The sequence below is a fragment of the Mobula birostris genome, chromosome 10 (assembly GCF_030028105.1).
Source record: "Mobula birostris isolate sMobBir1 chromosome 10, sMobBir1.hap1, whole genome shotgun sequence".
NCBI classification, from domain to species: domain Eukaryota; kingdom Metazoa; phylum Chordata; class Chondrichthyes; order Myliobatiformes; family Myliobatidae; genus Mobula; species Mobula birostris.
In genome coordinates, this window is record NC_092379.1 from 52898495 (window position 1) to 52924871 (window position 26377).

At 45.6% G+C, this 26377-nt stretch overlaps 1 protein-coding gene across 1 annotated transcript in view; it reads left to right on the plus strand.

The window, feature by feature from the left end:
• Window positions 1-8589: 8589 nt before the first annotated feature.
• Window positions 8590-26377, plus strand: part of LOC140203682 (uncharacterized) — a 100276-nt gene continuing 82488 nt past the window's right edge. The window contains exon 1 of the mRNA XM_072269729.1: window positions 8590-8719. Within this exon, the coding sequence (XP_072125830.1) occupies window positions 8590-8719 (130 nt within the window). The remainder of the gene's footprint in view (window positions 8720-26377) is intronic.

Below are 26377 nucleotides of genomic sequence, written 5' to 3' on the forward strand. Positions count from 1 at the left end.
TCACTGATTTGAAATTCCTTGGCATTATCATCTGAGACGTGTCCTGAGAACAACAGGCAAGCACCATCACAAGGAAGACATGATAGTGGCTCTAGATTCTTAGAAGTTTGCATGTCATCTAAAACAGTGACAAACTTCTAATTTTGCACAGTGGAGAATATTCTAACTGGGTACATTAGTACCTGGAAATGCACGAAATTCTAAAAGTGATGGAAACAGCCCAGCTCATCACAGGCAAAGCCCTTCCCACCACTGAGCACATTTACAAGAAGCACTACCAAAGAAAGCAGCATCCATCATCAAGGACCCCCACCATCCAGGCCATGATCTCTTCTCGCTTCTACCATTGGGAAGAAGGTGCAGTAGCCTTGGGTCCCACACCACCAGGATCAGGAGCAGTTATTACCCTACAACCACTCGGTTCCTGAACCAGCATGAATAACTTCACTCACCTTAACGCTGAACAGATTCCACAACCTATGGACTCACTTGTTCGGCATCTCATAAACATGGGAAATTCTGGAGAAGCTGGAAATGCAAAGCAACACAAACAAAATTCTGGAGGAACTCAGCAAGGCAGGCAACATCTACGGAAGTGAATAAACAGTTGATGTTTCGGGCTGAGACCCTTCTTCGGGACTGGAAAAGAAGGGGAAGACAACAGAATAAAAAGATGGGGGAGGGGAAAGAGGATAGCTATCAAGTGATAGATGATGCTTGCCATTCTCTCTTTTTCTATTTCCCACTCTGACCTCTTACCTCTTCTCACCTGCCTATCACCTCCTCCTTCCCGTTCTCCTATGGTTGACTCTCCTCTCCCATCACATTCCTTCCTCTCTAACCCTTGACCTTTCCCATCCACATGATTTCACCTGTCACATAGTTATCCTCCTTCCCTTCCCCTCACCTTTTTATTCTGGTGCCTTCCCCCTTCCTTTCCAGTCCTGATGAAGGATCCCGGCCCAAAACACCAACCGTTTGCTCATTTCAATAGATACTGCCTGACCTGCTGAGTTCCTCCAGCATTCTGAACATGTTGCTCTACATCCCATGTCCTTATCTATCTATTTACTTATTTATTGTATAATTTGTTTTCTTTTGCATATTGGTTGTTTGTCAGTCTTTGTGCAAAGATTTTTATAAATTGTGTTGTATTTTCCTGTTAATGCCTGCCAAAAATTAATCTTAAGGTAGTATATGGTGACATACAGTATAATAAAATATATATTATTAGATTATGAGGACACACAGTCCCCTTTTATTGTCATTTAGTAATGCATGCATTAAGAAATGATACAATGTTTTTCCAGAATGATATCATGGAAACACATGACAAACCGACTTAAAAACTGACAAAAACCACATAATTATAACATACAGTTACAACAATGCAAAGCAATACCGTAATTTGATAAGAACAGACCATGGGCACAGTAAAAAGTCTCAAAGTCTCTTGAAAGTCCTATCATCTCACGCATACGGTAAATCTCCAGCGCCACCAACTTGCCAATGCAGCATACTGGAAGCATCCGACCACATTCCGACTCCGAGTCCGTCCGAAAACTCTGAGCCTCCGACCAGCTCTCCGACACCGAGCACCATCTCTGCCGAGCGCTTCGACTCCGGCCCTGGCAACAGGCAATAGGCAAAGCCGAGGACTTGGGGCCTCAGTCTCCGGAGATTCTCGACCGCGCAGTAGCAGCGGCAGCGAAGCAGGCATTTCAGAATTTACTCAAGGTGTTCCTCCGTGCTTCACATGGCTGTCTCCATCAAATCTGGATTGTAGACGGCCCATATCATTCAGAACGGCTGAGCACGCTGCGTCACGTCGCCATCTTCTCCTCCCTATATGTATTTGATAATAAATTTACTTGGTCTTGACATTGAACTGCTCCATCATCTGACCTAACATTCTGGTTCCCATCCCCTGCCAACTTAGTCTAAACCCTTCCCAGCAGTTTTAGCAAACTTGCTTGCAAGGACATTGGTCTCCCTAGAGTTCAAGAGAAACTTCTTACTCCAAATAGAGGCAGGAATGTGGGTCACATTCCCATAGGAAGTGGTTGGAATGAACAGCACGAATGTTTTCTTGAGAGTGGAATGAACACAAGGTTCTGTAAGCATTGGCTGGAGGGGAGGTCCAAGGTTGTTCCCAGGGTGACACAAACTGTGCCGCTTGGCAGGGTACTGAAGACACATTAAAGTGGGGGTTTCGATCCAGGGCTACACAGTCAATGGTAGGGGTCCATTGCATAAGAAAGGTTAGGAACTCCTACATTAAAGGCTTGAGAGAGCATTGCAAACAGAATTGTTTTAATTGACGTGTATCCAGAACATTAAACTTCAGCTTAGTCACAGGGATTACTAACATTAGCACAGCACACCACATTTTTGCCTAATCACAAGGATTCACTCCTGTGCATGGTTATTTAGTTACTTTTTTAAATTTAGAGATACAAACCGAGTGGAACAAACCCTTCCAGCCTACCCAACAACCCAAGTATTTAACACCAGCCTAATCAATTTACAAACACCAATTAAGCCACTGACCAGTACGCCTTGGAATGTGGGAGGGAAGTGCAGTAGCTGGAGAAAACCCACACGGTCAGAGAGAAAATGTATAAACTCCTTAGACAGTATAAGGCTTAAACTCCGAACTTCACCATCCCAAGCTGTGCGGTAGACATGACACTACTGGGAGAAGCGGCAACAGTAACTGTATAGTTTGTAGTGTAGAAAAATGAACATGGAACATAACAGATCATGATGTTATGCCGACTTTTTAATCTACTCTAAGATTAATCTAACCTGTTTGTCTTACATAACCCTTCATTTTCATATCAACCATGTGCCTAAGTTTCTTAACTGTCCTTAAGTTAATCCCCCTGAATACATCTGAACTCTGATTTCCAGCACCCACCACTCTATTTAAAAAATAAATTTACCTGTGTGATGATAATCCTCATACTTTCCTCCAATGACCTTAAAATTGTACCCCCTCCTCCCGGTATTTTATCCATATCTGCCCCGGGGAAAAAGTCTCCGGTTGTCCACTCAATCTATGCCTCTTATCATCTTGAAAACCTCTATCAAGTTACTTCTCACCCACCTTCACTCCAAAGAGAAAAGCCCTAGCTCGCTCAACCTATCCTCATAAAGATGCCTTCTGGTCCAGGCAGCATGCAGGTAGATCTCCTCTGCACCCTCTCTAAAGCCTCTACATCCTTCCTTGTCTTGAGACAACAAGAATGGAACATAATATTTCAAGTGTGGTCTAATCAGGGTTTTATAGAGCTGCAACATTACCTCACGGCTCTTGAACTCAATGTCCCAGCTAATGAGGGCCAATATACCATACTCCCTCTTAATAATCTGATCAATTTATGCAGCAACTTTGAGGGATCTATGACCATGGACACTAAGATCCCTGTGTTCCTCCACACTGCTAAGAATCTTATCATCAACCTTGTATTCTGTCTTATTCCAAAGTAAATCACTTCCCACTTTTCTGGGTTGAACTCCATCTGCCACTTGTCAGCCCAGCTTTGCATCCTACCAATGTCCTGTTGTAACCAATGACAACCTTCTGCAATATCCACAATACTGCCAACCTTCATTTCATCTCCAAACTTACTAAACACCCCTCCTCTTTCTCATCCAAGTCATTGATAAAAATCACAAAGAGCAGGGATCCCAGAACAGATCCCTGTGGGACACCACTGGTCACAGACCTCTAGGCAGAATACATTCCAGCCACAATAGAAGTTCCCAACCTGGGGTCTATGGACCCCTTACTTAATGGTATTGGTTCATGGCATAAAAAAGGTTGGGAAACCCTGATCTTCAACCACCCTCTGCATTCTTTGGGAAAGCCAATTCTGAATCCACACAGCCAAGTAGCCCTGGATCCTGGTCCTTCTGACTTTGTGAATGAGCCGACATTAGGAACCTTATCAAATGCCATACTAAAATGCATACACATCACAATCAATGTTCTAACTTCTTTGAGGATGTGCTTTGTCACATCCTCAACAAGTTCAGTTAGGCTTGTGATGCATGATCTACTTCTCAGAAAACTATGCTGACTATCCCTCATCAGACTACGCTTCTCAAATGCTCCTAAATCCTGTATCTAGGAATCATCTCCGATAATTTGCCCACTGAAGCAAGACTTACTGGTCTATAATTTCCAAGGTTATCCATCCCTTCTTTTTTAAACAAATAAATAATATTTGCCACCCTCTAAGGAACATGTGTTGTCCCAGGGACTTATCTAGCCTAATTTATTTTCAAAAGTTCCGACACACCCTCTTTCTTAATGTTGGCATATTCTAGCTTATCTGCCTGTTTAACTATGTCCTCACAAACATCAAGTTCCCTCTCCCTCTCAAACCAAAGTATTCATTAAGGACCTTTCTTTACCTCTTCTGACTCCAGGTACATATTTCCTCTACTGACCCTGACCGATTCTACCCTTACTCTAGTCATACTCCTGTTCTTCACATAGATGTACAATACTTTGAGTTTTCCTTAATCCTACCTGCCAAAGCCTCTCATGTGCTCTTCAAAACATGCCCTTCAGTCCATGCCAAACTATTGGGTAGCAGACACCAACAGAATCAACAAACTCATTCGTAAGGCCAGTGATGTTGTGGGGATGGAACTGGACTCTCTCATGGTGGTGTCTGAAAAGAGCATGCTGTCTAAGTTGCATGCCATCTTGGTCAATGTCCCCATCCACTACATAATGTACTGGTTGGGCACAGGAGTGAATTCAACCAGAGACTCATTCCACCGAGATGCAGCACAGAGCGTCACAGGAAGTCATTCCTGCCTGTGGCCATCAAACTTTACAACTCCTCCCTTGGAGGGTCAGACACCCTGAGCCAGTAGGCTGGTCCTGGACTTATTTCATAATTTACTGGCATAATTTACATATTACTACTTAACTATTTATTACTATTTTTCTATTACTATTTATTATTTCCATGACTATGACTATTTACTATTTACTAATAGTAGTATTACTATTACTATTTATTATTTATGGTGCAACTGTAACAAAAACCAATTTCCCCTGGGATCAATAAAGTATGACTATGACTATGACTATTATTCCTCGAGTCCTATTGACCTACACTTAGGCTATAGCTCTCCAAAACTCTTCCATCCATGTACGCATCAAAAATCTATTTTAAATGTCGAAATTAAACCTGCACCCATCACTTCTGCTGGTGGCTCATTCCACACTCTCACCTCCCTCTGAGTGAACAGCTTCCTCTTAGAATTCACCTTTCACCCTAAACCTATGACCTCAAGTTGTAGTCTCATCCAACCCCAGTGGAAAAAGCCTGCTTGCATATTCTCTATCTACACCCAACATAATTTTGTATACCTCTATCCAAACCCCACTCCTCCTACACACAAGAGAATAATGTATCTATATCTCTGGTCCTCAAGTCCTGGCAACATCCTTGTATTGAACTTAATATATAAGTTTGCTGATGACACCACAATTGTAGGCCATATCTCGGGTAATGATGAGTTTGAGTACAGAGAGCAAATTAAGAACCTGGTGGCATGGTGTGAAGACAATAACCTATCCCTCAACGTCAGCAAGATGAAGGAATTGGTTGTTGACTTCAGAAGGAGTAGTGGACTTCACGACCCCATCTACATCAGCGGTGCGCAGGTGGAACAGGTCAAAAGCTTTAAGTTCCTCAGGGTCAATATCACAAATGACCTGACTTGGTCCAACCAAGCAGAGTCCACAGCCAAGAAGGCCCACCAGCGCCTTTACTTCCTGAGAAAGCTAAAGAAATTTGGCCTGTCTCCTAAAACCCTCACTAATTTTTATAGATGCACCATAGAAAACATTCTTCTAGGGTGCATCACACCTGGTATGGAAGTTGTCCTGTCCAAGACCGGAAGAAGCTGCAGAAGATGGTGAACACAGCCCAGCACATCACACAAACCAATCTTCCATCCTTGGACTCACTTTACACTGCACACTGTCGGAGCAGTGCTACCAGGATAATCAAGGACACGACCCATCCAGCCAACACATTTTTCATCCCTCTTCCCTCCAGGAGAAGGCTCAGGAGCTTGAAGACTTGTATGGCCAGATTGGGAACAGCTTCTTTCCAACTGTGATAAGACTGCTGAACGGATCCTGACCCGGATCTGGGCCGTACCCTCCAAATATCCGGACCTGCCTCTCGATTTTTTTTTGCAATACCTTACTTCCCATTTTTCTATTTTCTATTTATGATTTAGAATTTAAATTTTTATTATATTTACTATTGATTTGTACTCCAGGGAGCGCAAAGCACAGAATCAAATATCGCTGTGATGATTGTACGCTCTAGTATCAATTGTTTGGTGACAATAAAGTAAAGTAATAAATCTTCTCTCTACTCATTGACATCTTTCCTGTAGGTAGGTGACCAAAACTGCACATAATACCCCAAATTAGGTCTCACCAATGTCTTATACAACTTCAAGATAATATCCCAAATTCTTTGATTTATTGTGAAAATGATTCATAGCCCATGATGCATTTGTAAGTGGAATCAATGAGGTAACTTTAAAGGAGGCTGTGGACTGGAGAAATCCAGCGGAGAGTGCCCACAGATCTCTGAAGATGTTGTGATAACTTGATGGGACTGCAGACGCAGCATTCCTCGGCTTTAAAAACCATGAAGTTCTCGAATTCGTAGAGAACCTTGCCCAGCCTCAAGAGGTCCCACTTTGTATTTGATGGAGAGGTGTTGCTGCAGTAAGTAGGCAATTTCTGTTCTGTGCTCAGCAAGAATTCACGCATACATCAGATTCAAGATTCAAGTACATTCATTATCAAAGAATGTATAAATTATACAACCTTGACATTTGCTTGCTCACAGGTAACCACAGAGCAAGAAACCTGAAAGAACCCAATTAAAGAAAAAAGGAATAAAAGTAAAAGACCAACATTCCATGAGCGAGAGGAATAAAAATTACAAATCATGCGAACAATTGAAGTGAAGTCCTGACCTACATCCTGTCTTCTCTGGGCCGGCATTTAAATTGACCCAACAAAGGAACAGTGAAAGGCTCCATACCCTGGAGAGAGGAGTGACAATCATGGGAGAGTCAGCGAGACCATGATGGATGGTCTTGGCTTGAAATGTTGGCTGTTTACTCTTCTTCATAGCCTGCTGCATGCTTCCAGCATTTTGTGTGTGTTTTATGGAATGTTTGCTTTTCTGACTCAAGGCATTGAGTTCAACAAGTCAAGAGGTTATGTTGCAGCTGTATAGAATTCTGGTTTGGCCACATCTGGAGTATTGCACACAGTTCTGTAGGGAGGATGTTGAGGCTTTGGAGAGGGTGCAGAAGAGGTTTACCAGGACGCTGCCTGGTTTTGAGGGCACGTGCTGTCATGAGAGGTTGGACAAACTTGGGTTGTTTCCTTTAGAGCAGCGGATGCTGAGGGGAGATCTGATAAGAGGTTTATAAGATTATAAGGCACATAGATAGAGTAGACAAGGAGTATCTTTTTCCCAGGCTAGAAATGCCCAATACCAGAGGGCATGCATTGAAGGTGTGAGGAGCTAGGTACAAAGGGGATGTAAGGGGTAAGTCTTTTATTTAGAAGTGGTGGATGCCTGGAATGCGCTGCCTGGTATGGTGGTGGAGGCAAATACATTAGAGGTGCTTAGATAAGCACACGAATATGAGGATGAAGGGACATGGACATTGTGTAGATAGGAGGGATTCGTTTTTGTTTTCTAAAACATTTACTTTTTATCTGGTTCAGCACAACATTGTGGGCCGAAGGACTGTTCCTGTGCTGTGCTCTTCTATGTTCTATATTCTATGTAAAGCATTGTGTCCAATACAGAACACATTTGGGGAAAGCATCAGAGGGTTGGAGAAGATTTACCATGAAATAGGAAGGGGTTATTATTGGGACAATGGAGAAACTGTGATTGTTCTCTTTTAGGTAAAGGTTATGGGGAGATTTAACACTAGAGATCAAATTAATAAGAGGGTTTAATGGAGTAGAGGGGCAGAAACCAGGTTCCTCCTGAAAAAGGGCATTATTCCACAGTTCTGATATCAGCAGAACTAGTACCCAGACTGTTTTCTCTTGATCCCCAGTCCCCGGATTTGGAGTTTAGGAGCTGGTGGTATTTGTACATCTCAGAGCCTCTCAGTTAGCCGGCATGTTCACAAACCGCTAGAATAAGCAGAAACAATGGCCGCCTTCCTACCCACAATCCCCGGCGCTCCAGAAACCGGTCTCTTTGCCTGTAACGGGGCTGACGAGGACTGGCTCGGACCCGCGGCGACAGCGTCGGTGGGAACCGGCCCCCAGTGAAGGAGTGCGGGCGGAGAGAGGAAGAGGAAGGGCCGGGACTGTCCCAATGTGGTTTGTGATTCCCCCCACGCCCCGACCCAACTGGGGGAGTGCTCCTCGGTATGAACTGAAGTCACAGCCCGACACACCGCTCGACCCTGCCGTTGAATTCCCGCAACCGCCCTCCGGCCGGGGGAGGGAACCGAACCCGCTGCGATATCACCCCCCCCCCCCCCCGCCCCGACACAATGGCTGGCGGCCGGGCGCATGCGCGCAAAGCCCTTCCCGTTCCTGACGCTGCGGCCTCGGTTTCGCTAACAGCGATAGGACGCTCCCGGAGGCCGAAGGACGGCGGCTTCCAGCTGGACGCCATGGAAGGTATTTTTTAAGTTTTTAAATTGTTCCTCTCGCTGCCCGAGCTTATCTCTGCCCGGTTTGTAGCCGGCGCAGGACGCTTCGATTGTAGGCACCGACTCTGCCTTTATCGCCGCTGCCCTATGCAGCCAGCGTTAAACCTGGGTGTCTGTGTGGGTTGCCAATAGGTAATTGGTTTACTATTGTCACATGCACAGTGCAAAGCTTTTGTTTGCCTGCCTGCCTGCCGTCCGGACAGATGATTCTGTGCATAGAGGTTGTACAAGAGGGGTGTGTGTATTGTGTGGATGCAGAATCTGGTGTTACACAGAAAGCGCACTGTTTGAATCTTTGGGATGAAATGCAAGAGCCACGGCGAGGTAGACTTGAGAGTTCAAGAGTTCGGTTTTTTTTATCCGTTCAATAGTCTCCATGCAGCGGGATCGAGGCTGTCCCTGAGCCTGGGTTGGTACGTGTTCTCGAGCTTTCGTATCTACAACCCGGTGGAAGGGAGGAGGAGAGGGGCTGACCCCGGCTGGGTGCTTTGCTAAAGCGACGGGAAGTGCAGGCAGTGGATGGGAGGCTGGTGTTCATGACGGACTCGGCTTTGTTCGTAGTTCTCTCGGATTTTATTAGCCTTCGGCAGAGCTGTTGCCATGCCAAACCGTGATGCATACAGTGCGTCCGTAAAAATAGGCGACAGTCATCAGAGATGTGTCGAATTTCCTTAGCCTTCTGGGGAAGTGCAGACACTACTGTACCTTTGTCACGCGTACGTGTCTGGATCAGGCCGAGTTTTGGTAATATTTACCTCGGAGCTCTCTATCATTTCCACATCAGCACTGTTGGTACAGACGAAGTGTGCACTTCGTCCCGCTTCCTGAAGTCAACGACCAGCTCTCTTCTGTTTTGATAACAGAATGGGAGAGGTTGTTGTCATGATACCATGCTGTCGTCTTCCTGCGTTGTCTCGCTCTTGTTTGAGATCCAGTCTGTGATGATAGCGTCATCTGTAAATCTATAAACGGAGTGTAAGCAGAATGCGGCCATACAGTCGCGTTGGGGATCTGGGGTCAACTTTATTCGCCATCTATATTTGTATGTATTAGGAATTTCCGGTGGTGTGTTGGCACCATCCGCAACAAAAAAATCAACTTTCAACAGTGAAAGGAATTACATGGAAGTAAAGTTATTACGGATCTGGAATAAAGTGTGCATAAATACCTGCGTATGTTTACAATGCAAACAACATTATTAAAACAAGAGATTCTGTAGCTGCTGGAAATCCAGAGCAACACACTCAAAATGCTGGAGGAACTCAGCAGGTCAGGCAGCGTCGATGGAAATGATGCAGCCTTGAAGAAGGGTCTCGCCTGAAATGTTAACTGTTTATTCATTTCCACTGATGCTGCCTGACCTGCTGAGTTCCTCCAGCATTTTGTGTGCTGCTCAGCATGATAAAAGTTGTTTAAACTGTTTACAGTGGTGACTGTGGTGATATTGATGTAGCTATGAAGAAGGCAAGACAGTGACTACACTTCATTAGGAGTTTGAAGAAAATTGGTATGTCAACAAATACACTCAAAAACTTCTATAGTTGCACCGTGGAGAGCATTCTGACAGGCTGCATCACTGTCTGGTATGGAGGGGCTACTGCACAGGACCGAAAGAAGCTGCAGAGGGTGGTAAATTTAGTCGGCTCCATCTTGGGTACTAGTCTACAAAGCACCCAGGACATCTTTAGGGAGCAGTGTCTCAGAAAGGCAGCGTCCATTATTAAGGATGCCCATCACCCAGGACATGCCCTCTTCTCACTGTTACCATCAGGAAGGAGGTACAGAAGCCTGAAGGCACACACTCAGCGATTCAGGAACAGTTTCTTCCCCTCTGCCATCCGATTTCTGAACAGACCACAAACCCATGAACACTACCTCACTTTTTTTTAATATGTATTATTTCTGTTTTTTTGCATGATTTTTAATTTATTCAATATATACTGTAATTCATTTATTATTATTTTATTTTGTTTTTTTTTTCTATATTAACAAATTTCACGTCACATGCTGGTGATAATAAACCTGATTCTGATAGAGGGGTTAACTAGAATGGTCGATCAGATTAACTGCCTGAGTGAAGGAATTGATAAGATGGTGTGGAGTTGCTGTTTTAAAAGCCCTATGGCGCCTTCCAGAAGGGAGCTTTTGGAAAGGGAAGTTTGAACATAGAACACAGAACAGTACAGTACAGGCCCTTCGGCCCACAATGTTGTGCCGACCCTTAAACCCTGACTCCCTTATAACCCCCCACCTTAAATTCCTCCATATACCTGTCTAGTAGTCTCTTAAATTTCACTAGTGTATCTGCCTCCACTACTGACTCAGGCAGTGCATTCCACGCACCAACCACTCTCTGAGTAAAGAACCTTCCTCTAATATCCCCCTTGAACTTCACACCCCTTACGTTAAAGCCACGTCCTCTTGTATTGAGCAGTGGTGCCCTGGGGAAGAAGCACTGGCTATCCACTCTATCTATTCCTCTTATTATCTTGTACACCTCTATCATGTCTCCTCTCATCCTCCTCCTCTCCAGAGAGTAAAGCCCTAGTTCCTTTAATCTCTGGTCATCATTCATACTCTCTAAACCAGGCAGCATCCTGGTAAATCTAGTTTGTACCCTTTCCAATGCTTCCACACCCTTCCTATAGTGAGGCGACCAGAACTGGCCTAACCAGAGTTTTCTAGAGCTGCATCATTACCTCGCGACTCTTAAACTCTGTCCCTCGACTTATGAAAGCTAACACCCCATAAGCTTTCTTAACTGCCCTATCTACCTGTGAGGCAACTTTCATTATTTTTTTGCAGAGTGGGTTGTGTCTTGTCTGCCCACTGCTTTGCCCTGGTCATATACAAGTCCTGCAGTGATGATAGACTGCAGACAATGACCTTTCTCACTGAGCTGGCTTTGCTGAGGTTCTTGTACACTGTGAGAGGCTGCTGCAGCAAACCAGACAGTCATGGCTGATGTGAGGATGCTCTCCGTGATGGCAGTGCAGAATTGGACCAGCGTGTTCTGGGGAAGCGGGATTTTACCAACTGCCGCACGAAGTACATCTTCTGACACGTAATGAAGGAGATGTGGTTTGCCCACATGAAGTCCTGCGAAATAATATAGGGAGTAAAGAGGATGCAGTCTTCTGGGTAATTGTGTTGAAGGTGCTGCTGCCATAGTTACTGTTGACATTTATAGGTCTAGAAGTCAACGGTCCAATTGTGGAGGGGAGGGGTAAGATTGTGATGCTGAGACCTAGGTCTAACAATTTGGAATTATGGTGTTGAAGGCAGAACCAGAGTCAATAAATAGGACTCTAATGTAGGTGTCCTTACTGTCCAGAACTTCCAGAGATATGTATAGCCCAGGGAGATGATGTCTACCATGGGCCTCTCAAAGTTCAAAGTAAATTTTATTATCAAAGTACATATGTGTCACCATATACAACCCTGAGATTTATTTTCTTGTGGGTGTACTCAATTAATCTATAGAATAATAACCATAACAGAATCAATGAAAGACTGCCCAACTAGGGCGTTTAATTGGAGTGCAGCAGAGAACAAACTGCAAATGCAAAAAGAAATAATAATAAATAAGCACTATGTATCGAGAACATGGGATGAAGAGTCTTTGAAAGTGAGTCCATTGGTTGTGGGAACAGTTCAATGTTGGGGCGAGTGAAGTTATCCCCTCTGGTTCAGGAGCCTGATGGTTGAGGGGTAATAACTGTTCCTGAACCTGGTAGTGTGGGTCCTGAGGCTCCTGTACCTTCTTCCTGATGGCAGTAGTGCAAAGAGAGCATGTCCTGGGTGGTGGGGGCCCTGACAATAGATTCTGCTTTCCTGCGACAACGTTTCATGTAGGTGTGCTGAAGGCTTGCGAGGGCTCTGTCAGTGTAATTGAAATTCCTTGGGTTGAACTTGTCTGGGAGGCTAGCGTTGATGTGTGGCATGACCAGCTTCTCAAAGCACTTCATGATCGTGATGCCAGAATTACCAGACAACGGTCATTGAGGCATATTATTTCAGAATCAAGTCATGAAATTTGTTGTTCTGCGACAGCAGTATATTGTAATACATAAAATATGCTATGAATTGTAATTAGAAATGAGTGCCTTCAAATAAGAGTGTGGCTGTTCAGGCTCCCTGATCTCATTTTTCTTTGGCACGTGGTCTACTTATTGCAGGTGGGAACTTCTTGGACGAGGGAGAGGTTAAAGATGTTTACAACCCCCCCCCCCACCCCTTGCAGTGAATCTGTACAGGATCTGAGGACACGGCCAGGACTCTGTCAGTTTCTGCTGATCACTCAGGAACGCTAATCTGATGCCTGCATCAATGACTGTGGATAGAGGTATATCAGAGGTTGATGGGACAGGTGTCATCACTTCATTGACCTTCTGATCAAAGGGCACATTGAGACGTTCAGGGAGGAATGTGTTATTGCTAGCTTTACTGCCTGGCTTCACTTTGTTGAATGTTACGGCTGTGGCTGGTCTGGGACTCCAGTTTAGTGTTGTCTCCGATGATTTACGAGGACACAGCTAGCATTTCCATATAGATCAGGGTTATTCGACTAAATCAGGGGTCCCCAACCTTTTTCGCACTGCGGACCGGTTTCATATTGACAATATTCTTGCGGACCGGGGTGGGCGGGGGTAGGGTTGCCAACGGACGAGAGTAGCAGTCAAATACGCTGGGTTTACCCCGAGAAAGACTACAATGACTATGAAGCCTGGCGCGGGCACCAGCGCGCATGCGTGTACGGTTTTTTTCTACAAATCGTTTTTGGCGATTCTGTTCAGCGGAGGGGGAGGGGGGTCTTAATCACGACCGGAATATCAGTGATAAGTGACTAATACACTCAATTTCCTTTCTAAAAGGGTTTATCTAACAAATTTAATATTAAACACACAGTGCATATTTTCCTCGCATGAATATAGTGATAAGTCAATTGTCAGGGGAGCTTGAAGTAAGTTTTGAACGAACTTCCAGTAGAAGTGGTAGAGGCAGGTTCGATATTATCAATTAAAGAAAAATTGGATAGGTATATGGACAGGAAAGGAATGGAGGGTTATGGGCTGAGTGCAGGTCGGTGGGACTAGGTGAGAGTAGTGCTTGGCATGGATTAGAAGGGCCGAGATGGCCTGTTTCCATGCTGTAATTGATATATGGTTATATGTCAATAGCACCATAACATTTTAAGTAACGTTTGGATATTAAACACGCAGCGCATATTTTCCCCATATGAACATATAAAATCATTGCAACACAGCAATATCGCTGAATCAGTGGGAGCCCTGGGCTTTTTTCCCTGCAACAAGATGATCCTATCACGGGCTGATGGGAGACAGCAATACACAAAGGGGGTTCCTTATGTCCAGTCTATTCCGCAATTTAGTTCTCGTTGCATTCATTGCAGAGATATGTTGGAAATGGAAGCGCCGTTTTCAGTGCTTTCCTGACTATCTCAGGATACTTAGCCTTGAGTTTGATCCGGAATGCTGGCAGAGATGTTATGTCAAACAGACTTTCCAGCCCGCCGTCATTTGCAAGCTCGAGGAGTTGATCTCCTTCCCATGCTGACATGGACGACGCGCGGGTAATGACCTCGCATGTGTAATGGCGCAACAGTGGGCATGACAAGGAACAGAGAAAGGTGCAGCTGACTCCTATCGCCAAATCATATCGCTCGGTAGCGCATGCTTTGTGGCCTGGTACTGGTCCACGGCCCGGTGGTTGGGGACCACTGGACTAAATAATTGGCTCCTGGATCTGGTGTATCTGGCTTTGTGTCTGTAGACTCACTTTTGTGAACTTCAGTTCTGAATGTTATTTGCTTGCTTTTATTGTTGCAAAGTTGTTTAAAGTGTTTACAGTGCAGTGGCTGAGGTAACGGAGGGGTATAGGGGTTAACCGGAATGGTTGATCAGATCAACTGTCTGAGCTTTCTTTGTTTTGTGGCTGCCTGCAAGAAGACAAACTCAAGGCTGCATATAAGAATACTTTGATAATGAACTTTGAACACATCAGACATGGCCTTCAGTTGATAGTGAGTCTCTTGGTTCATTCATGATTTTCCAGTTGGGGAAAATCTAGAATGATTGTTTTGGTGTGTAATCCTCTGACTGACTGACTGACTGACTTCTTGTTTCACTGCTGGTGTTTAGGGCAGCAATGGAGGTCCTCCATCCCTGCCAGTGTTTCATCGTGTCAGTAGCTTCTTTTCCGTTTTCACTATTGTCAGTCAGCAAATCCTGGATTCTTCATTGCTGTTTCCGTAATAGTTTTGTTTTACTAGTCAGGGTTGTAAGCCCTGAGCTGAACCCCCGAACCTGGAGGACTGGTGGACCACTCTTAGCCTGGCCTCTACTCTTTGACCTGTTTGACATGGGTTACCCAAGAGCCGAAGCATAAGGCCTTGACTCCAGCCACCGTAGCTCTCCGGGTCGTTGAGGCATGCAAACCTCCAAACTCAACAAGGTTGTGGTCCTCTTAGAGGGTGTAGTCCTCTACATTAATGAAATTTGTGATTGCCAAGGCAGACTCATTCAGATTGACTGATAAGTTCTTGAATATGGACCAATTAGACATGAGACAATTGTATACCTTTAATGAATTAGACCAGCACTGGGAGACTTTCCATACCAGATCCTGCCGTTTGTGTCTGTAACCAAGGAGAAGGAGTACAGCTTTTTCAGGATGGAGGGATAGGCATCTTTGATGTTTCACCTTCAGACTTACTGTCACACATACTTCAAAATGTGCTATTTGTGTTAACAACCAACACACCCGAGGGTGTGTCAGGGGCAGCCCACAAGTGTTAGCAGATTTCAGTGCCAACATAGCAAGCCCCACAGTGCTTGGCAGAACGACACAGAACAACAACAGTGAAAGCAGATCCGTTCCTCCCCGCCCACCCACAGTCTTCAACCAGAGGACAGGCTGTCTCCAGCCTCGGGCCTCCAGCAGGGTCATGGATTCATAGGGCTCTGACTCCCCAAGCATTCACAGATTCAGGCCTCTAGTAGAGTCACAGATTCATAGACACTGGGCCCCAGCTCCCTGAACATTCGCACAGACTCGGGCTCCAGCCATCGGCCCTTGGCTTCTGGACATGCATTCGGCCTTCGGGTTTCAATCCGGACCTCCGTGTTCAGTAGGATTTTTAAGTGCTCGCTGGGATAGGACGTGTGCTGATAGTAGTACACTGTTGAAATCAGCCTGTTTGAATTCCCCAGTCATGATGAACGAAGCCTCAGAGTACACCGTTTCAAGGTTTATAGACTGTTAGGATAGCCGAAGTGAATCCCCACGACAAATAATATAGTGGGCCGATTTTCAGGAAGTCACCAGGATCCGTCGTAGCCAAGTTCTACGTGGGGCTGATTAGTGACAAAGTGTTGGTGTGTCAGGTAAGTCAAAGTTCAAAGTGAATTTTATTATCAGAGTACGTACATGTCACCATGTATAACCCGGAGATTCTTTTTCCTATAGATAGCAAATCTATAGAATAGTAATTATAACAGGGTCAATGAAAGATCACCCAGAGTGCAGAAGACAACAAACCGTGTAAATGCAAATATAAATAAATAGCAATAAATAACAAGAACATGAGATAAAGTGTCCTTAAAGTGAGATTATAGGCTGTGTGAACATCTCAATAGATGACAACATTCGCAACACGCTGGAGGAACTCAGCAGGTTGGGCAGTATCCGTGGAAAAGATCAGTCAACATTTCGGGCCAGAACCCTTCGTCAGGACTGAAGAGGGAAGGGACAGAGGCCCTATAAAGAACGTGGGGGGAGGGTGGGAAGGAGAAGGCTGGTAGGTTCCAGGTGAAAAACCAGTAAGGGGAAAGATAAAGGGGTGAGGGAGGGGAGGCAGGGAGGGGATAGGCAGGAAAGGTGAAGAAGGAATAGAAGAAAACACAATGGGTAGTAGAAGGAGGCGGAACCATGAGGGAGGTGATAGGCAGCTGGGGGAGGGGGCTGAGTGAAATAGGGAGGGGGAGGGAATTACCAGAAATTGGAGAGTTCTATGTTCATACCAAGGGGTGGAGACTACCTGGACGGTATATGAGGTGTTGCTCCTCCAACCTGAGTTTAGCCTCATCATGGCAGTAGAAGAGGACATGTATGGACAAATCTGAATGGGAGTGGGAAGCAGAGTTGAAGTGGGTGGCTACTGGGAGATCCTGTCTGTTGTGGCGGACGGAGTGGAGGTGCTCGATGAAGTGGTCCCCCAATCTGCGTCGGGTTTCACTGATGTAGAGGAGGCCGCACCGGGAGCACCGGATGCAATAGATGACCCCAACAGACTCATAAGTGAAGTGTTGCCTCACCTGGAAGGGCTGTTTGGGGCCCTGAATGGTGGCAAGAGAGGAGGTGTAGGGACAGGTGTAGCACTTACGCTTACAGGGATAAGTGCTGGGTGAGAGATCCGTGGGGAGGGATGTGTGGACCAGGGAGTCGCAGAGGGACCAATCCCTGCGGGAAGCGGAGAGGGGTGGAGAGGGAAAGATGTGCTTAGTGGTGGAGTGCTGTTGAAGGTGGTGGAAGTTGCAGAGGATAATGTGCTGGATCCAGAGGCTGGTGGGGTGGTAGGTGAGGACAAGGGGAACTCTGTCCCTGTTGTGGTGGTAGGAGGATGGGGTGAGGGCCGAAGTGCGGGAAATGGAGGAGATGCGGGTGAGGGCATCATTGATGATGGCAGAAGGGAAACCACGATCCTTAAAGAAAGAGGACATTTGAGATGTCCTGGAACGGAAAACCTCATCCTTGGAGCAGATGTGGTGGAGACGGAGGAACTGGGAATATTGTATCTGCCTACCTGGACTCCATTTTGTCACCCATAGTTCAGTCCCTCCCCACTTCCATCCGGGATACATCCCATGCCCTCCACCTCTTCAATAACTTCCAGTTCCCTGGTCCCGACCGCTTCATTTTCACTATGGATGTCCAATCCCTATACACCTCCATTCCCCATCAAGAAGGCCTCAAAGCCCTCCGCTACTTTCTGGATAATAGACCTCACCAGTTCCCCACCACCACTACCCTCCTCCGGTTGGCGGAACTGGTTCTCACACTTAATAACTTCTCTTTTGGCTCTTCCCACTTTCTTCAGACTAAGGGTGTAGCTATGGGAACTCGCATGGGCCCTAGCTATGCCTGCCTCTTCGTTGGTTATGCGGAACAGTCTGTGCTCCAAACCTATTCTGGTGCTGCTCCCCAACTTTTCCTTCGATACATTGATGACTACATTGGTGCTGCTTCCTGCACCCATGCTGAGCTCGTCAATTTCATCCACTTTACTTCTAACTTCCACCCAGCCCTCAAATTCACTTGGTCTATCTCGGACACTTCTCTCCCCTTTCTCGATCTCTCACTCTCCATCTCTGGAGACAGACTGTCCACTGACACCTTATACAAGCCCACTGACTCTCATAACTACCTCAACTATACCTCTTCCCACCCCGCCACATGCAAAAATGCCATTCCCTATTCCCAGTTCCTCCGACTCCTCCGCATCTGCTCCAAGGATGAGGTTTTCCATTCCAGGATATCTCAAATGCCCTCTTTCTTTAAGGATCGTGGTTTCCCTTCTGCCATCATCAATGATGCCCTCACCCGCATCTCCTCCATTTCCCGCACTTCGGCCCTCACCCCACCCTCCCACCACCACAATAGGGAGAGAGTTCCCCTTGTCCTCACTTACCACCCCACCAGCCTCCGGATCCAGCACATTATCCTCCACAACTTCTGCCACCTTCAACAGGACCCCACCACTAAGCACATCTTTCCCTCTCAGCCCCTCTCCACTTTCCGCAGGGATCGGTCCCTCTGCGGCTCCCTGGTCCACACGTCCCTCCCCACGGATCTCCCACTTGGCACTTATCCCTGTAAGAGCAAGTACTACACCTGTCCCTACACCTCCTCTCTTGCCACCATTCAGGGCCCCAAACAGTCCTTCCAGGTGAGGCAACACTTCACTTGTGAGTCTGTTGGGGTCATCTATTGCATCCAGTGCTCCCGGTGTGGCCTCCTCTACATCGGTGAGACCCGACGCAGATTGGGGAGCACCTCCGCTCCGTCCACCACAATAGACAGGATCTCCCAGTAGCCACCCACTTCAACTCTGCTTCATATTCCCATTCAGATATGTCCATACATGGCCTCCTCTACTGCCATAATGAGGCTAAACTCTGGTTGGAGGAGCAACATCTCACATACCGTCTGGGTAGTCTCCAGCCCCTTGGTATGAACATAAAATTATCCAACTTCCGCTAATTCCCTCCCCCTCCCTTCCCCTATCCCTATGTCACTCTGCCCCCTCCCCCAGCTGCCTACCACCTCCCTCATGGTTCCGCCTCCTTCTACTACCCATTGTGTTTTCCCCTATTCCTCCTTCATCTTTCCTGCCTATCACCTCCCTGCCTCCCCTCCCTCACCCCTTTATCTTTCCCCTTACTGGTTTTTCACCTGGAACCCACCAGCCTTCTCCTTCCCACCCTTCCCCACTTTCTTTATAGGGCCTCTGCTCCTTCCCTCTACAGTCCTGACGAAGGGTTCCGGCCCGAAACGTTGACTGATCATTTCCACGGATGCTGCCCGACCTGCAGAGTTCCTCCAGCGTGTTGTGGGTGTTGCTTTGACCCCAGCATCTGCAGAGTATTTTGTGATCTCAATAAATAAGTATAGTTGTCCTCTTTTGTTCAATAGTTTGCTGGTTGCAGGGTTGTAACTGTTCTTGAACCTGGTGGTGCAAATCCTGAGGATCTTGTACCTTCTGCCTGATGACAGCAGTGAGAAAAGAGCCTGGCCTGGGTGGTGAGAATCTCTGATGGTGGACGCTGCTTTCCTGTGACAGTTTTTCATTCAGATGTGGTCAATGGCTAGGAAAACAGCTCTGTTTTAAACACAGAGTTCTAAGTCCTTCATACAGAGGTCATTTCCACAAATTAGTCCTGAGGTCTTCTGTTGTCTATCTTTTATATTGATGATTTGGATGAGAATTAGTAATTGTTCTATTATTGTCACATGTACCAAGACACAATGAAAAGCTTTTGACTGCCTGCCTGCCAGACAGATCATTCCCTACAGAAGTATGCTGAGATAGGACAAAAGGGAAGAAAGAAAACAGGAAGTAGAATGTAGTGAGAGAGTTACAAAGAAAATGCAGTGGGGTAGACAAGTAAAGTGCAAGGGCCATGTGGTAGATTGAGATTAAAGCATTCATCCTCGGCACAGAATACATCTGTTCAGAAGCTTTATATCAGCAGGACGGAAGCTGTCCTTGGGCCTGGTGGTACGTGCTGACAAGCTATTGAGTCTTCGATCCAATGAGAGGGAAGAGAGGATTGAAAAACCAAGGGGAAGGGGTCCCTGATTGTGCTTTGCCAAAGCAGCAAGAAACAGTGAAATGATTACTAAGTCTTGAGATGACACCAGAACTGGTGGTGAGTTTGTTTACATATGCACAAGTCTGGGTACAGAGTCGTAGAATACTACAGCAGAGAAACATGCCCTGCAGCACATTTAGTCTGTGCCAGACTATTGTTCTGCCTAGTCCAATCGACCTGCACCTGGACCATCGCCCTCTGTACCCTTGTCATCCACGTACTTAGCGAAACCTCCTTTAAAAGTTGAAATTGAACCCGTATCCATACTTGCTGGAAACTCAGGAGTGTCAGAGGGCAAAAGTGAATGTTGTTGCTCTTACTAAGGAGAAGATGCTTGGGAAGCTGAAAGGTCTGAAGGTAGATAGGTCACCTGAACCAGATGGACTACACCCCAGGGTTCTGAAAGAGGTAGCTGAAGAGATTGAGGAGGTATTAGTATTGATCTTTCAAGATTCAGGCATGGTTCCAGAGGACTGGAAAATTGCAGATGTCACTCCACTCTTCAGGAAGGGAGGGAGACAGAAAAAAAGAAGCTACAGACCTGTTAGTCTAACCTCAGTGGTTGGGAAGATGTTGGAATCAGTTGTTAAGGATGAGGTATCAGGGCACTTGGAAGCACATGATAAAATGGGCCAAAGTCAATATGGTTTCCTTAAGAGAAAATCTTGCTTGATAACTCTGTTGGAATTCTTTGAGGAAATAACAGGTGTGGTTGTTCTTGAAGCTGTTGGTGCTGGACTTCAGGATTCTGTATCTCCTTCCTGAGGTAGGTGCAAGAAGATGACGTGGCCCAGATAGGGGAGATCTTTGATAGATGCTGTCTTGTTGAGGCAGCGCCTCATGTAGATACAAATAGTAATGGGGAGGGATGTGTCCTGGCTGCGTTAGGCAGAATCCTCTACGCTCTGCAGCTTTGTGTGTTCCGGTCCACTTGAATTGCCGTACAAGTGGACCGTGAAGAAGGTTGTCTAAGCTTACAACAGAATCTAGAACACTTTAGGGCCAGTGACTATTAATTACTTTGGTTTTAAAACAGCTATAGAAAAGGGACCTGTGTGTTGGACCTGCACCTTGAACCTGGCTTTCATCTGGGGCCTGGTTGCTTTCTTAACCATGGCTCACATCTGGAGAGCGCACGAAAAAGATCTCTCGTTTGGCAGTGGCGAGTTTCTCGAGCAGGTTAGTTAATTCAGGCCACTTATGGTGAACGTTGAGGGGAGCACTCTGAGAGCTTAAAGACACTGCACTGGCGCAAAAAAAACCTACAGCAATTTACAGTATCGGCATTATTCTCATTGCTGCATCGGGCATGCGGTAGAGAAGCCTTGAGTCTAACCACCACCAGGCTCAGGATCAGTTATTACCCTTCAACCGTGAGACTCTCAGATCAGCGTGGATAACTTCACTCAGCACATCACTGAGCTGATTCCAGTCACTCTCCAGGACTCATCAATTTGTGTTCTTAATATTGTGAACGGTTTTACTATGCCGTAATCTTCTACATTAGTGTGGGCATGTGGCCAAGTGGTTAAGGCATTGGACTAGCGACCTGAAGGTCGTGAGTTCGAGCCCCAGCCAAGGCAACGTATTGTGTCCTTGAGCAAGGCACTTAATCACACATTGCTCTGCGACGACACTGGTGCCAAGCTGTATGGGTCCTAATGCCCTTCCCTTGGACAACATCGGTGGTGTGGAGAAGGGAGACTTGCAGCATGGGCAACTGGTGGTCTTCCATACAACCTTGCCCAGGCCTGCACCCTGGAGAGTGAAGACTTTCCAGGTGCAGATCCATGGTCTCGCAAGACTAACAGATGCCTTTTTCTGTCTTTTTAATGTTCTACATTCTAAGCATCTTGGGTCAAAGAGCCTGGTACTGTTCTGTGTTCTGACACATGGCTCTCAGGCAATGGGCGAAAGTGTTGAAACCTTGTCATTTCCGTATCATCAAGGACCCCACTGTCCAGGCCATGCTCTCTTCTCATTGCTGCCATCGAGAAGGAGGTACGGACGCCTTGGGTCTCACAACACCTGGTTCAGGAACAGTTACTACCTGTCATTTGGGATCTTGACTGGCATGGATAACTTCACTCACCTCAACACTGAACTGATTCCACAACCTTTGGACTCACTTTCAAGGGCTCTGCAACTCACGTTCTCAGTATTAGTTTTTTTTTGTATTTGCCCAGTTTGTCTTTAATGTTCCCTCTAATTTCTAACGGCCAGTGTGTGCAAAAAAATCTTGTGCTGTGCAATTTTTTTGCCCGGGACAACAGCATGTGCACGCTGAATAACTTCTTCAATAAAAGCAGTGTAAATAAGCCTACAGACAAATCATCGCAAGCCTCACATTGTCAACACCATCTGCGTCAGAAGCCGATAAAGGAAATGTGATTGTGTGTGATCGTGAAATCTACCTAACGTGCCAGCGAGGTAGGTGGTGACAGCCTTTTGTGCACAGTTTTAAATTCCTCTGTGCACTCGTAGCAAATGATGGTGTGAGAGGACCATCCTTTGCACACTGACTGCCTGTCAGTCTTTGTGTGTGGCTTTTCATTGATTCTGTTGTATTTCTTTGTTCTACTGTGAATGCCTGCACGGAAATGAATCTCAGGGTTTTATGTGGTGACATACTGTACACGTACTTTGATAATAAATTTACTTTGAACTTTGAGTTTAGTTACATGTGGATTTTACATTTTCACAATGATTTATCAGCAATCCACTTTCCTGTGGTATTTGATCTTTGTAGGAGTTGCCTCTAAGTGCACGGGACTTTGCCTTCGCTTGCTGAACAGCGATTGCCCTCATTCTCTCCACAATTGGGTGCTGTAATTTATGGCCTTGTGTTTCTGTTTTAACTCCGCTTAATCTTGTGATATCTCCAGCTAGCGATGCCTTGCCAACTAAATGCTTCCCTGATCTAATTACTGCACTGCCTCATCTAACGTGGCCTTTAAACGAATTGTTCATTGGTTTATTGCCGTCAAGTGCTCCCAGATCCAGTAAGAAGCTTTTGTTTGCACACCATCCAGACAGATCATAGGTGCATGGATGGAGCACAAAAGGGTAGAAACAGAATGCAGGGTGTAGTGTTACACTTGCAGAGAGAGTGCAGATGAATTTACAGATAATCGCAGGGGCCACAATGAAGTAGCCTGAGGGATTGAGTTTATCTTTTAACATATGAGATTTCTGTTCATGAGACTTATAACAGTGTGACAGAGCTGTCCTCGAGCCTAGGATACGTGTTCTCAAACTTTTGTATCTTCTGTGCGAGGGGTGGGGCGAGTAGAAGACAGAATGTTTTGCTGGTTGTTTTTGCGAGGCAGCGGGAAGTGTCGACAGAGTCGGTGAAGGCGGGGCTGCTTCTCGTGATGGTCTGGGCTGTGTTCGCCATTCTCTGCAATTTCTGAGCAGTCCTGGGCAAAGCAGTTGCTGTACCGAACTGAGGTGCCTCTAGATAAGTTGCTTTTGGTGCTGCGTCTGTAAAAACTGGCGGGAGTCATTGAGAGCAAGTAAATTTTCACACCTACACTATTAGCCCATTTTCCCATCAGCCTTTTCCAGTTCGTATGACACTTAGTTGACCATATTACAAACTTTTCAGATTTTCTTATGATTTAGACGGTAAGATATAAGAGCAGAATTAGGCCATTTGGCCCATCAAGTCTGCTCCACCATTTCACCGTGGCTGATCCATTTTTCCTCTCAGCCTCAATCTGCCTTCTCCCCGTATCCTTTGATGCCCTGACCAATCAAGAATCTATCAATCTCTGCCTTAAATATACATAAAGACTTGGCCCTCAACAGCTGCCTGTGGCAACAAATTCCACAGATTCACCACTCTATGGCTAAAGAAATTCCTCCTCAATTCCATTTTAAAAGGACGCCCCTTTATTCTGAGGCTGTGTCCTCTGGTCCTGGACCCCCTACCCTCCCAACATGGGAAACATCTTCTCCACATCGACTCTATCGAGGCCTTTCAACATTCCATAGGTTCCAATGAGTTCATCCCTCATTCTTCTAAATTTTAGTGAGTACAGGACCATAGCCATCAAACGCTCTTTATATGACAAGTCATTCAATCCTGGAATAATTTTCGTGAACTTCCATTGAACCCTCCCCAGTTTCATCACATTCTTTCTAAGATAAAGGGCCCACACCTGTTCACAATTCTCCAAGTGAGGCCTCGCCGGTACTTTATGAAGTTTCAACATTACATCCTTGCTTTTATATTCTAGTCCTCTTGAAATGAATGCTAACGTCACATTTGCTTTCCTCAACACCGAGTCAACCTTCAAATTAACTGCACAAGGACTCCCAAGTCCCTTTGCACCTCAGTTTTTTTGTATTTTCTCTCCATTCAGAAAATAGTCTACCCTTTCCTTTCTTTACCAAAGTGCATGACCGTACACTTCCCGACTCTATATTCCACCTGCCACTTCTTTCCCTATTCTCCTAATCTGTCTACATCCTTCTGTAGCCTCTTTACTTCCTCAAAATTACCTGCCCGTCCACCTATCTTTGTATCATCTGCAAGGCCATCAATTCCATCATCCAAATCATTGACATATAATGTAAAGAGAACCTGTCCCAACACAGACCCCTGTGGAACACCACTTGTCACCAGCAGCCAATCAGAAAAGGCTCCCTTTATTCTCACTCCTTGCCTCCTGCCAATCAGTCCATGCTGGAATCTTTCCTGTAATACCATGGGCTTGTAGCCTGTTAAGCAGCCTCACTACATCAACCGAGTCTGTCTATTCTGCTCGTTATTTCTTCAAGAATTCCAGCAGATTTGTCAGGCAAGATTTTCCTTTGAGGAAATCATGCTGACTATGGTCTATTTTATCATGCTACTCCAAGTACCCTGCAATCACATCCTTAACAATCAACTACAACATCTTCCCAACTACTGAGATTAAACATCTTCTGCCACTGTCCATTCTTGAAGAGTGGAGTGACATTTCCAATTTTCCAGTCTTCCAGAACCACTCCAGGATCTAGTGATTCTAGAAAGATCATTACTGATGTCTCCACAATCTCTTCAGCTACCTCTGTCAGAACCCTGGGGTGTACACCATCTGGTCCAGGTGACTTGTCTACCTTCAGACCTTTCAGTTTCCCCAAGAACCTTCTCCTTAGTAATGGTAACTTCACGCACTTCATGACCCCGACACCTGGAACGTCCACCATACTGTTAGTCTTTTCCACAGTGAAGACTGATGCAAAATACTTATCCAGTTCGTCCTCCATTTTCTTGTCCCCCATTACTATCTCTCCAGCATAGTTTTCCAGTGGTCCACTCTCGCCTCGCTACCCTTTATACATCTGAAGAACTCCTCTTTAATCTTATTGGCTAGTTTACTTTAGCTAGCCAATAATACCTTTACCTTGTTAATGGCTTTTTGCCTTCCGTTGGTTTTTATTTAAAAGCTTCCCAATCCTCTAACTTCCCACTATTTTTTGCTCTATTATATGCCCTCTCTTTGGCTTTTATGCTGGCTTTGGCTTCTTGTTAGCCATGGCTGTGTCCTCTTGCCTTTAGAATACATCTTCCTCTTTAGAATATATACATTTGTTGCTCTGTTGTCATCCCTGCCAGTGTTCTTTTCCAGCCAATTCTGGCCAACTCCTCTTTCATGCCTCTGTAATTCCCTTTTATTTCACTGTAATACTGATACATCTGACTTTAGCTTCTCCTTCTCAGATTTCAGTGTGAATTAAATGATATTATGATCACTCTCCCTGAGGTAATTCCAGTTCATTGCACAACACCCAATTCAGAATAGCTGATCCCCTAGTGGGCTCAACTGACAGCTGCTCTATAAACCCATTTCATAGGTGTTCTAGAAACTCCCCTTCCTGGGATCCAGCACCAACCTGATTTTCCCAATCTACCTGCATATTTAAGTCCCCCATGACTATTGTAACATTGCCCTTTTGGCGTGCATTTTCTACCTTCCTAAGCTCCCAGCTATAATCTTCTTTCAGCCATGATTCAGTGATGGCTACAACAACATACCTGTCAATCTGTAACTGTGCTACAAGTTCATTGACATTCTGTATACTGCACACATTCAAATATAAAACCTTCAGCCCTGTATTCACCCTTCTTGATTTTGTCCCCCTTTACATTGCAACTCATCCTGTTGACTGCGATTTTGCTCAGTCATCAGCATCTCATTGCTGGCACATAGCCTCCGTTTGTAAACCAACTGATCTACTCTCAG